The sequence below is a fragment of the Cimex lectularius genome, unplaced genomic scaffold, assembly GCF_000648675.2.
Source record: "Cimex lectularius strain Harlan isolate CLEC.00 unplaced genomic scaffold, Clec_2.1 scaffold374, whole genome shotgun sequence".
NCBI classification, from domain to species: domain Eukaryota; kingdom Metazoa; phylum Arthropoda; class Insecta; order Hemiptera; family Cimicidae; genus Cimex; species Cimex lectularius.
The window spans coordinates 121,575-134,702 of record NW_019392920.1 but is presented as its reverse complement, the minus strand read 5'-3'; the positions used below and the strand labels follow the sequence as shown (position 1 = coordinate 134,702).

Below are 13,128 nucleotides of genomic sequence, written 5' to 3'. Positions count from 1 at the left end.
TTTAAATATTGTAATTTTTGCTTTTAAACCGATAAACAAATTTCCTCAGACATTCTTCCGAATTCAATAATGAACATTTATTCTATTTCCTATACCATTTATATTTTCACTTACATAATTATAGTTTTGTGTCACAAATTTTGGATCATTTGATTATTTTCTGACTTAGGCCATATTTATTTTGTCATAACTTTCACCTCATTCTCAAAGAATTTTTTTATGCCTCAAACTTTTCTCGAAGCTCGCGAGTACTAAGTTTTATAGCTTGTTGCTCTTGTGTATTTTTGGGTGTTTTGTGGGGTCTAGCTGCAGAAACATACGCTAAGACAAACCATCAAAGTTACACAAAATGTGCTCAGTAGTTTCTTCCTCTTTTTGTAAAAATCTCCACAATGTTTTCTTCTGCCAGTACTACTATTACATAAGTTTTCCCTGCATAGTCAGGAAACAGTCAGGACCCTGATTTTCAAGTTGACACTAGCCCGAATAATGAATTTAGTTTGGATCTAAACGTTTAATTTAATTTTTCCAATATGATTTGACTATTTTAGCCAAGTTTGATTAAATTTCAGGCACTCCAAATGGAGCTGTACGGCTTGGCGCGGTTCTATTTGGAGTGATCGTGAATGGCCACCTTTAAAGGGCGAAAAGTCATCAGTCCATCAGAGCAGTGCCTTCACAAATTTGGACATCTCGAACTTCCTGGAGCATAAGAATTGCTTGAACGTAAGGTGCCGGTTTTGCAAAATTCTCATAATCAAAAAACGGTCCTCCTGTGGTTCTCTTAACCTAGGGCGTCCAGAACCGGGCCTTCTATGGTAGGACCCAGTTTCTGGAAAACGTCTAACGGCACCTCGCAGTGTTTCTTAGGTAACTCCGATCGCAATAGTCACATACCTCATAGAACGTCCATCATCAATAAATGCCACACCACTCGCGAATCCTCAGCACTAAGTGTCATTTTTAAGTTTAAAAATTGAAATTAAGAAAAGAAAGATGAAAACTAAACAGTTTATTGCTTCAGAATCCAGATGAGAATCAATAAACATTTTAATTTCTGTAAAAAGTAAACATTGAAAAATCCTTTATCATTGTTTTGGATTAAGGATTAAGCGTGTTTACCTCTAATTGATATCCCCAATTTAAAACATAGCCATAGACAAATATTTTAATGATAGAAACAATCAGGAAAATAAGAGCAGAATTTACTTTTATCGAGAAAAAAAATCAATTGGGTGGAATCGTTTGCCTGTGCGTTTATCATTAATTTTTCTTGTACTGTCCGGTTTGCCAATGTTGGATAAACTGTCTCAGCAAAACCAGGTTTATGTTGCAAGACTTGTCACAGACTAGTTTTCTAACCTCCGTTTCGTAAATTTCGAATATAAAAAGAGATAGCTCAGTTACACGGTATCATTCGATCGTTACGGATCGTCGCACCAGGAACCAGGGTGACTACAGCGAACAAAAATGCACCTTTCAATTAGTTTAATTGCAAAATGGATTTGGCTTTCGTGGCTCACCGATGTTTCGTTATTAGCAATCCACCTTGTAATTAATATATGTTTTTTTCACAGAGAATTCCAAATAATATTTTTTTAGCTGATAAAAACCTGTTAGGAGAAATATTTTCAAGAAGTTTTAATAATTTCCATTTCTATAATTGAAAAAGAAAATCCTTCGCCTTTGTTGATAATAATAGGGAAATTTTTATTATTTTTATTTTATTAGAGAGTTTTAGAGAGCTTATTATTTCCAAAACAGCCTAAGCAAGCACACTAACAATTCAGGCTTGTTCCAACACACAATCACAAACCAGTTGCCATGTAATCCGTTATTGATGACTGCCTGAAAATTGATCATGGTTTCTTAACTCCGTCGGAAAACTTTTTTCCAATCTTGCAGAGACTGACAGACATAGGGCTTAAAACACCGCCTTGCTTTACTTTTTATTTAATTATAAATTTATCTGATATGTTATACGATGAAGTTGCCTCCTTGTAAATATTGGGAATGGCTCGAATATGTAGAAAATCTCTAATTGTTTCACTTTGTGTAAAAGTCCTTATAGTATAAAGAGCTCCCCAAGCTAAAGTTCCCCAAGGCACTAGCATCTTTCCCATCCTTTTCAGCATCTACATTAATGATCTCTCCTATTCCATCCATTGCAACAGACGCCCAAATTTACCTTTGCTTCTATCCCTCTGACCTATACCCGGTGGCAGGGTGGGCGACCAAGACCCCGAGGGGTTAAATGCCTGGGTAGACTCGTACCCCATTCCCCCTCTGAACTTCCAATGGCAAGATCCAAGATCAAAAAAGACCTAAATTCAATCAACAACCGGGCCTAAATAAATTCCTTCCACTTCAATTCTACAAAGTCCACAGGCTTTCCCGTATACTCGGTCGTCCTCAAAAGACAAGGATCTTTAACATACGAACCTAGCTTATTCGGCCTTATCGGACGTTTTGATTCTCAAGATGAGAGCTGACGCACCTTCACATATGACAGAATGGTGTTACTGCCGCAGCGTTGGTGTAGAGGCAGCTCAGCCCCGAAGGACCAAGACAACCTCGCTCCCCACTCCGAGTGGTCGGGTCTCCATTAAGCATCAGACCGTATGCCGCGCGCAAAGGGCTACCTAAGGCGAAATACATTAGCCTGGTCTCCCGCGCACTCCCTAGATAGAGAAGGACTCTATCTCCCAGAGTATTGGGGCTTCTCTAGCGTTTAAACTACCAGATCCGCTCCGGCTGCGGTTTTGTTTAAAGTGGAATTGCTAACCACCCCGTAGAGGAGTACCGCCTATGGTAAAAGCCTCCAATCGAGCTCAGCTTACGCCTACGAGCAAAGCATAGTCGAGTAGGAGCAACCGATTCACTACCCGTTCCCATCCGCCACTACTCACGCATTCGAGGGACTTTTCAGCATAATCATAGCGTCCTCAACGCTTATACGCTGCCGTCCTATCCCGTGAGGCCGGGTGTATAACGATGGTCATGCGCAAGTTTCGTGCGAAGGTCACAGTTAGAAGCCTCTTCTCTAAGTTCCCGCCAGGGGCGTCACTACGCACCACTACGAATCCATTCCCAGTGTAACAGGGGCGGGATTTTGGAACATTTCTGTTACCACGTAGTACAGATGGTAATACACCCTCCCCCGTCTATGCAGACAGGATCTGGTACCTGAACCAATCGTGTGTTTCTGATATGGCACCCGCCGCCCATGCCGACCCGAGGCCCACACGAGTGCACCTTGTGCTTTAGAGAGGTTGCCAAGCCCTCAACGCTGCACCATTATTTTGCGCCCGGACACCCCCTTCTACAAAATCCACAAATGTCATGATAAGATCCAGTCCTCTATTGGTATCTTCACGTTTCACAAATTTCCCGTCGTTGTATTCCCTTCCTCATCCAATTCCGCCGGTCCTGGCTCCTCCTACCGTTTTCCACCCGTAATCTCCTGATCTCTTCCATCATCTTAACCTTCTTTGACCACAGCTGTTTTGCTTAAAATGGGCATTCGGGGTGGAGAAATAAGCATATAAAAAGATTAATGAACTGTTGTGTCGGATATTCGTCATTCCCCGAAGGCCTAACTCTATATTTTCTTGGTTTCTTCCTTGACCAGGCCATTAACACCCAGCATCCTCATTGCATCCCAGTCCATCCGATTCAAATGCTGTTTATACTCCAGTAATACTTTCTCTATAACCGAATCCTTCCCCGGCATAAAACATGCACCTTTAAACGGTCTTTCCTTGTCCGAGGACCAAAATGACGGAACTCGCTCCCTCCGCAAAGCTACATCCCTAATCTGTTTTAAACATTTCCTGTACATGCAGCTCCTCTCCAAACGGAGTCCATTTAACCACAGTTTATTTATTTACTTTTTTTACGAGGGTTCGAAACAGCAGAGGTCATATAAGCCCTCAGGGTGCCGGTGTTTTTGAAAAAAAAGCCCATTTGTAAGTATGTCGGGTTCGAATGCAGGGCCGCTGGATTCGACCCTGGACCTTTACCTCATAGTGATAAACGCCGTGTCAAAGACTAAACCTTGCGGCCACCGACGCCCCTAACCACAGTTTAAATTTACTTAGTAATTATTATTTTCAATTACAATTAATTAAGGTTTTTAGTTGAGATGAAAAAAAGTTAATGGCACGAGAGAGATTCGAACTCACGACCTTCAGCTAGATTCGCCGCTACTCTACCACTTGAGCTATCATGACTTCGATCCACTCACTTTTTTATCTCAACTAAAAACCTCAATTAATTGAATGATATTAATTGGTCAAGCGGACCACGAAAACTGTGAATTTAATGTTATTAACTTTTAATTTAACCTATGTATAATTCTAAGGGGATACAACTGTCCCAGAATATTTTTTTTTCTTCTTCTTACAAAAAATTTACATATTTACAGTTCACATGTTTGCTGCTTGGAGCATGAGTCAAGAAAATGGTCCAAATATATATTTTTTTTATTTTCGAATATGTTCAGAATTTCATACATTAATCTGTACAAATGATATTGTGAAAAAATAAACGTTTAAAGATATTCAAAAACGGGGAGAATCGATTAATCGAACGGAAATTATCCCAGGCAATATGATAAGTTTAGTGTCCGATTATTGAATAATTTTGATATTGTTTGACACAGTTGTTGATTTCGTAGCAGTATTTATGATTTTATAGGATACAAAACCTAGCAGGCAGAAGATATTTTCCCACACCCTGATTTCAAATTTGAGTAAATTCAGATAAAAAGCAGACGCGCAAATTGTAGAATAATACGTTAGGCGATAAATTCCTGAGAGTTTGTATTTATACGATGGTGAACAAGCCGTGCAATAAGTACAGAGTGTCGCAGGGGCTAAGTTTCGAAGGAGGAACTCGAGGAGGATTGTGTGCACGTATCTGCTCGAAGAGATAAGTCTTGAGAAAGGGGAAGTTGTAGTTTAAGAAAGGGAAGGAGCATGCACCTGCCAGGTGAAATAATCCAAAAGGCACACACTTGGATTAAGCGTGTTTAGCCAGTCATGAATAATTTATGAGTATTACTCCCACCTCTCTTATAACTCCGAGCTTTTGTCCCCGAAATTTAGCTTACGTTTTTAATATTTGCACTTTTATTTTCCAACCTCGCGTTGTTTATTTTCGCTTAGATTTTTCATAAAACAGATTTGTACACTTCCTGCGAACTCTTCGGTTGTTGAATTGTTCAATGAACGAAGCTTTAATGTCGGAACTACTTGTTCGCCAAATTTTGGCCTTGATTATTGAAATTCAACATTTCCCATTTCAGACCAAATCATAAATAGTTATCCATATAAGGTATCCCCTAGATAATCAATCTATATTTTAGTTAAAAATTTAAATTTTTTAATTTAACTTAGATTTTGTTAATTTTGTTATTTTAACTTTTTTTCTTTTTAAATGGAGCTACCTACAGTGAAATTATTTCAGCCCCGCTCGCTGTTATGACCGAAGGGGTAGATAGGCCCTACGCTGTACATTAATCACACAACCGATAACTAAATTATTTACAAACATATACAAATAAATATACACACAAATTCACATACACGTAAAAGCAATATATACAGTATATGTGAGGAAACACCTAAGTTTATCTTAAGAAAAGGAATTGGGGACTCAACATTCGACTTGCCAGCCCGAGTATCAACTTTACGTCAGGGATGAAGCTCACTCGCTTCCTGTAAGGAGCCACGGCCACTCTTTGGCCGGGGGTGGCACACTGAGAAACCTTTCAGGGGATATTGTAGTTTAAGAAAGGGAAGAAGCATGCACCTGCCAGGTGAAATAATCCAAAAGGCACACACTTGGATTAAGCGTGTTTAGCCAGTCATGAATAATTTATATTATTAATATGAAAATTTAGTGTAAATTACATAAAAGTTGAAATTGGTACTTGAACTTTTGGCCTTGATTATAGGAATTCAACATTTTCCATTACAGACCAAATCATAAATAGTTAACCATATAAGGTCCAAAGGGACATTAATTATTTTTAATTGTTAATTTTCGCTCGGAGAATAGTGAGAAGCGGTTACCTCGACTGGAAACATGCTCCTTATTTTGAAGCAAACTTGCCGCAACCTGCATGTCTTGAGCAGTCTGTCAGCGATGATAATAGGATGATAATAACATTAACAGATAAAAAAATACAATTTTTAATTTTACCCCTTCCATCTTTGCAATTTAGCAAAATGACTAATGAAAAACAAATAAGACGACTTTCAGGCTTAAACAGCGCACCATTCAACCCATATTTTGATAATCTAATAAGCACTTCGATAGGTAGCCTTCAGATATTAACTTACGATGGGTCATTATCAACCGATTAAGGATAGGCCATACATAGACACTTTTGGGCCTAAACCCTATGTGTCTCGAAAGGGGTCCCACCTAATTGAAGTGTGAAATTCCTTGGCTCCATATAGAGAGCGTGAAGGATTGCCATCCGATATGATAATTTTCTGGAGCGACAATTATTTGGGTTTCTTTTCCGATTCCTGGAGAAAGGTTGTTTTATTGTATGTAGTACCGATAGTTTGGTGTATCTAGCATGTATTAAGAGAGAATGTATTTACTAGCACGAATGTGCAGTGTGAGAAGCCGATGGCGGAATTACGACTTTCAATGATGATAGTTATACAATTTGTAAAGGGTGAAGGAGAAAGTTTGAGTACTCAATTGCCTTAATGAGAGAACGGTATTTAAATAGTAAAGAGTGTATTTAAGACTGAGAGAGGATTTGAATTTGGAGACTGCGTTGAAGGACGGATAAGGCCGAGTTTGGCCCCAGAAAACCGGCGATGGGTCATTCTCGAAGCCTCAAAGCGACAGTATGATGATTGTTGAGAATATGATTTATTGTATATTTATAATTTATTGTAAATTACGTAAAAGTTGGAATTGGCGAGCTGCAATAACTGACGGTTTTGAGCTCTTTGCGCACAGTTAGCATTACAAATATCTTTACAGTGCAAAATTGGAATTGAGTTCTTTAGTGTTTTTCAAGAATGTAGTCATAAATAGTAAATTGCACCACGATTTATTTAAACAGTGGTTTATTGTTTTTTCACATAACTGTTAAATAGAACGAGAATAGGATGATCATTGAAAATTTGATAATTTTTGTAAATAAAATTAAGCATGCTGCTACTATAAAATGGACGAAGGGTGAATCGGCGACAAGATTTTTTATTTATTTTAATAAAGTTCAGTCTTTTAGCCATACAAAGGTTGGATTTAAGAAACGAACAGGAGAACCAAAATTGGACCTGCCAGCCCGAGTGCCATATTTATGTCAGGGATCATCCCTACTCGCTTCCTACAAGGAGCCAAGGCCACTCTTCGACCGGAGGTGGCACACTGAGTAACCTTTCTCTACAAACTGGACACCTGCGCGGAATGATCAATCCTCAATCGGGTTAACACTTTATTTTCCTTTCGTTTCAGACTCTCCGGGGCCATCGTTCTTAACTTAACCCGCAGGAGTTTATCTAATAGTGGTATTATTATTCTTAGCAATGGATGAAACAATGAACTATCGTCATCCTTCATTTTTATCGTATGAAATTTATGTGAATTATGTAGAAAATTACGATCGTGTTTCACGTTTTGTTCAAACTAGATTCGCAGGTGACAAGTGCGTTCTTACGATTTCTCAGGGAATTAAGTCCATTGATGTATTAGACACGGGACACCCTACTGGAAACTTGAGTGGTTATATACATAGTTCTCTTGGGAGGCATTCAAACTCATCAAAGCTAATTTACCATTGTGTCCGTTTCAAAATTAAATACTAAATTCACTAATTTCGTGGTCCGTTCAACCAATTAATACATTACAATTAATTAAGGTTTTTAGTTGAGATAAAAAATTCAATGGCACGAGCGGGATTCGAACCCACGATCTTCGGCTAGATACGCCGCTGCTCTACCACTTGGTAAAAAAATGGCAAAAAGGAGGGAAAATTCAAAAAGGTGGGGTTGAGATGGGAAGTTAGTGTCCGAGTGGATCGAGGTTACGATAGCTCATGTGGTAGAGCAGCGGCGTATCAAGCCGAAGATCGTGGGTTCGAATCCCGCTCGTGCCATTGACTTTTTTATCTCAACTAAAAACCTTAATTAATTAAATACTAAACAATTTTCAAAGATATATTAGTAAATATCAAAGAATATGTTAGTTCCACTGCGGCAAATATTACAACCTGAGAAGTGATGAAGATGGCAAGACTCTAAAAGGACACTTAGTGTTTTTCTTATTTGTTAATTGGACTCGGATTGTACTACTTATTATTTTGGAATAATTAAATACTTAAGAAATAAAGTTTAACTATTAAGGATAAAAGGCATGATGAAAACGCTTTGATGATGTTAACGTTTCTTTTCTATGTGCGTATGTGTTCTTTTCAATCTGCAAGGAATACTGAAATTTCAATTTTTTTGGTGCTAGGCGAATGTAACAAAATGATAATTAGAAAAAATAACAATGTTTTATTAAATTTCAGTCTTTTATCCGTACAATGGTTGGACCGGGGCTGGATGAGCGGCTCCTTCCTTGTGGACGACTGCGTTGAAGCCGTTGACGGAATCCGCCGTGTATTCGACTACCCGGGTCGTGCCGTCGGCCTCGAGGAGTGAGTAGCTACCCTGGACCACATCGCCGTCCCTAGATTCCCTCTGGCTCTTAAAATCACCCGTCGTCGGATCCTGGACCTGGTACTCGAAGTTGTAACGCGGGTTCGGGTCGAATTCGGCCGGGTTCGCAACTACCGGTGCACGTGCTACAACAGGAGCAGCAAAAAGTTGTGGCGAAGCGGTCGTTATTGCCACTACAGCTGTCAATGCCAGGAAAACCTATAAATTCATACATTATTACAAGAAACATTACTAACACCCAAAATCCAATCGTTAAATCTAAGATACATTGCATATGTTGTTAATTTGACTATCAACGTTTTTCCGTACCTTAAGTATGTATAAGCTTTTTACTATTTATATAATTATTCTTGACATATGTAATTGTTAGATTACAACTCAATAATATCATTACGTCTGGAACATTTAGCATCACACAACGTGATTGTAGTTATTACTAAATTACTAGTGATCTTAGGTCCCAGGACACAATGGAATTCTGACTAATGAACAGTAAACAAACCTGCTAAAGAAGAATCTGCGAAAAAGTCCAAAGAAAACAAAAATAGAAGTGCACAAGCTCCAATGGTGCCAGAGAGAGTATACTCATGATAAAAAAAAACCCTCATCAAAACTGGCAAAACATTGTTACAGTTAAACAGTGAAAAACTGAGGATAGTGATATGGTTACATACCGGTTGTTGGTTTCTTATCGGTTATATATAGTTCTTCATCGGCTCGTCAGAGGTATAAGCTTGGAAAGAACTAATGAGATAATGTAAATATAGGGTAATGTACTTACTGTGTTGGAGATTGCACAAGAACAATTACAACTCAAAACCAAAAATTATTATTTTACATAACTTCAAAAAGAAGAAAACAGAAGGAATAATGGACGAATCGCACCTGTATTCCAGACGAACTAAACTTATGGTGAATGGTATGGTATGGTGATAAGGATACAATGAATCAATTCCGTTTTTCCGTACCTGATAATTTAATTATGTATAAGCTTTTTAATATTTAAAGAATTATTCTTGACATATGTCATTGTTAGATTACAACTCATTAGTATCATTATGTCTGGTACATTTAGCATCCCACAACGTGATTGTAGTTATTACTAAATTACTAGTGATCTTAGGTCCCAGGACACAATGGAATTCTGACTAATGAACAAGTAAACAAACCTGCTAAAGAAGGATCTGCGAGAAAGTCCGGGGTTTGTGGTCCCCAGGTACTGCAGCCTCTGGCTTATTGTACCTTCCTAGTTCCTTAGTTCAGTGCAGTAGATTCAATCCTTCTCCTTAGAAATATCAGGTCATTGACTGTCACTGTTACAATTTCATTCCCTAAGTTTTTTTGTTTGTTAGGTTATGTCTCCATTGAGCCGTTGCTTCGCATTCGAAGATGATATGAGTGGCTGTTTCCTCCCCCTCAACAACATAGTCTGCAGATAGGATAGCTTGGCTAGTGAGAAACTAGCGGAATGTTTTGTAATTATAATTAATTTTCTATTTGAATGCTTCATTATACACACATACAAAATGAATAATACACAAAGTTTAATGGCATGGCTAATGCCGTCTGACAGAGTTTGCCAATAAGAAGAGAGAAATATTCTCTAAGAAAATGGTAGGGGAGGCTGTTTCGTTCTTCTCATTACATAATCTGCAGATGGGATCATCATTCTGTATGCCCAGGTGCAGCATGAGTTTGCCAGTCTTGATGAGGGTTGTTTCATCATAAGTTTACTATGTCTAGGCGCCGCTAGAGCTTATCCACTTATCATTTTGGTTTTGTTTGGATCCATTCTGCGATGGAGAATTCTATATTTGGTTTTGTTATCCCAAGTATAGGTTCGGGGCCTATGTTTGGTCTTGCGGATCCTCCTTTTGCCAGACTGTCTTATTTGACGTTAACCCAAAATTCCTCTGTGCCCTGGCATTTAAGATATCATCATTTTGTTGTTTCCCCAGGTTGTGGAGATTTTGGATGCATTCACTGACTAATTTTAATGTAATTCTTTTACATACTAGTGCTTTAATGGCTGGTTGGCTATCAGATCGGGAGGATTTTTTTGGCAGTGTAACCTGTTTGAACATTTTCCAGGGCATTGATGGCATGTATTTTTGCTTGAAAAACCGATGAGTACTTCCCTAATGAGTTTGATTGCTCATGTTTGGGCTTGTACAGAAAATGCCTGATCCGGTTCCTACGTTTGTTTTGGAGCCATCTGTACACCATATCTTCGTATGTGATGCTCTCCTGTGTTCTTCTTCTCCTTCATAATCAGTTGAGACTATATAAGTTGTTGTAAAGAATCAAAAGGTGCGGTTGAGATGGGAAGTTGGTCTCCGAGTGGAACGAGATCACGATAGCTCAAGTGGTACAGTAGCGGCGTATCAAGCCGAAGTTCGTGGGTTCGAATCCCGCTCGTGCCATTGACTTTTTTATCTCGACTGAAAACCTTAATTAATTATAAAATGTTGTAAAGATGTTTCCGGGATAACTTACGGTGAAAGAATCCTCGCCAAAACTTACGAACTCAGTTAGACAAGGCAAAAATAAGAAGATCCGGCTTTATACCAGTTAGTGATATAAGAGAAAACAACTTTGCGGTGTATTCAAAGAAGATCCTATTTGTATATTATGCTATGAACAAGAAGAAAAAACTACCATTCATATCATCAAAGCGATATAACTTAGCATACCAAGAATACCCGGGAATTGCAGCAATACATTGGCTTACTTCGTAAAAGAAGGATTGCGCCAATTGAACTGAACTAAGAAAAGTATCTTTAAACTTAAGGATGAGTTGCTTTGGAATTCTAAATCTCCCGCTAACTAGTATCCTAATCATCATAAATCCACCATAAATCCTAACATATAACCCGTCCCTGACAGGCTATAACTGCGAGAATTAGCGGATCAGACAAGTCTGATGGTCAAACAGGTTGTTAATTTTTATCTTATAGTAGGCTACAAGTTTAAAATTTACAAATTGCGTTAGGCCATCAGAGTTCAACTGATGTCGACATCTCGTCTCGGTTAGGATGAACTGCGAAAATAAGCGTCAGGAAGTCGTATATACGGCCGCTTTCTAGTTTTTCTTTACTACCATCGACACCATCATTATATTACTAATTTGTAAAATAGGGTCCTAACATGTAAAATAAAAACGGTTAAAAATGAAATGTTCTTATTTACAGTCGCCATGATAATAAGATGAAGCTTTCTACAAGCTGGTTTAATAGTTCGAAGCTTGTTCAATAAATACTTTACATCATGTCCTATAATTTTTTGTAATGGTCAGTTTTTTTATTGCAATTCTATCAACATCTTGTAAATATTAGGTGAAATTTGATTTTATATGTGATTCATAAATAATTTATAACCTGTTCAAAGAGTTAAATGAACCCATGTTTTTACAAGACTCATTAAATTCACTATTTTTCGTGGTCCGCTTGACCAATTGATATCATTCAATTATTTAAGGTTTTATGTTGAGATAAAAAAAGTTAGTGTCATGAGCGGGATTCGAACCCACGACCTAAGGCTTGATACGCCGCTACTCTACCACTTCTCGAAGGCTCAAGTGGCAGAGTAGCGGCGTATCAAAACGAAAGTCGTGGGTTCGAATCCCGCTCGTGACACTGACTTTTTTTATCTCAACTTAAAATCTTAAATAATTGAATAATTTTTACAAGAAATTGGTTTTTCATCATTTGGACACAGTTAACGCTTAAATTATTTTTGCTACTTGTTTGTGTCGAATGTATCATTTCACTGGGCTCGTACAAAGATGGCTTTTAGGCAAAACACTTATGAGTGGAACGTAAACCAGCGAGAATGTACGGACCATTGATCATAGTCCATCAGTACAGCATGTATTCATCTAAGACCAGCACCACTTCCTTCCATATATATAGACAATTGATAACCAATTATCTCAATTTGTAAATCATTGTTTAAAATAAGTACCAAAACAGTTTATTCACTTGGGCGGTCTTTTTTTCCCTATAAGAAAACCATTTATAGCCATAAAATTTGAATTTGTAAACGTAAAACTATTTTGAAATAATGGATTAATAAATTTAGGGAATATTTGATATCGCAGGGCGCAAAAATGAGACAGAGTAAAAAAAAAGTCTGAATGCTGAATTAAGTCTTTAGGACAGTATTGAATCAACTTACTCCGAAAGCCATGTCGAATCCGAGGTCTTTTGCTGTCTGGTACCATTCTCAGCCGAATCCGCCTTTTATATATTTCATCGTATAGAAAATCTGTCTTTGCGACATCTCTCAAAAACTGGTCTGTCTAATTCCGCCCTTTGGCCATCCTCAAGCGGGGATAAAATTTCTCACTGGTTTCGAAGACGAGTTCAAAATAAATAGTTTCCTTTTCAAGGTTTTTTTCCTCTCCTTCTTTATTTATTTACACCTTACCAATTGT

General features: G+C 38.1%; 1 protein-coding gene across 1 annotated transcript; it reads right to left on the bottom strand.

Moving 5' to 3' along the window:
* Nucleotides 1-8,503: 8,503 nt before the first annotated feature.
* On the bottom strand, nucleotides 8,504-12,895 carry LOC106666880 (cuticle protein 21-like). The gene is made up of 2 exons (XM_014394432.2): nucleotides 12,870-12,895; nucleotides 8,504-8,891 (listed from the first exon to the last, which is right to left on the bottom strand). Exons 1-2 carry the CDS (start codon nucleotides 12,879-12,881, stop codon nucleotides 8,547-8,549), a joined length of 357 nt encoding a protein of 118 aa, XP_014249918.1. The 5' UTR covers nucleotides 12,882-12,895; the 3' UTR covers nucleotides 8,504-8,546.
* Nucleotides 12,896-13,128: the final 233 nt, after the last annotated feature.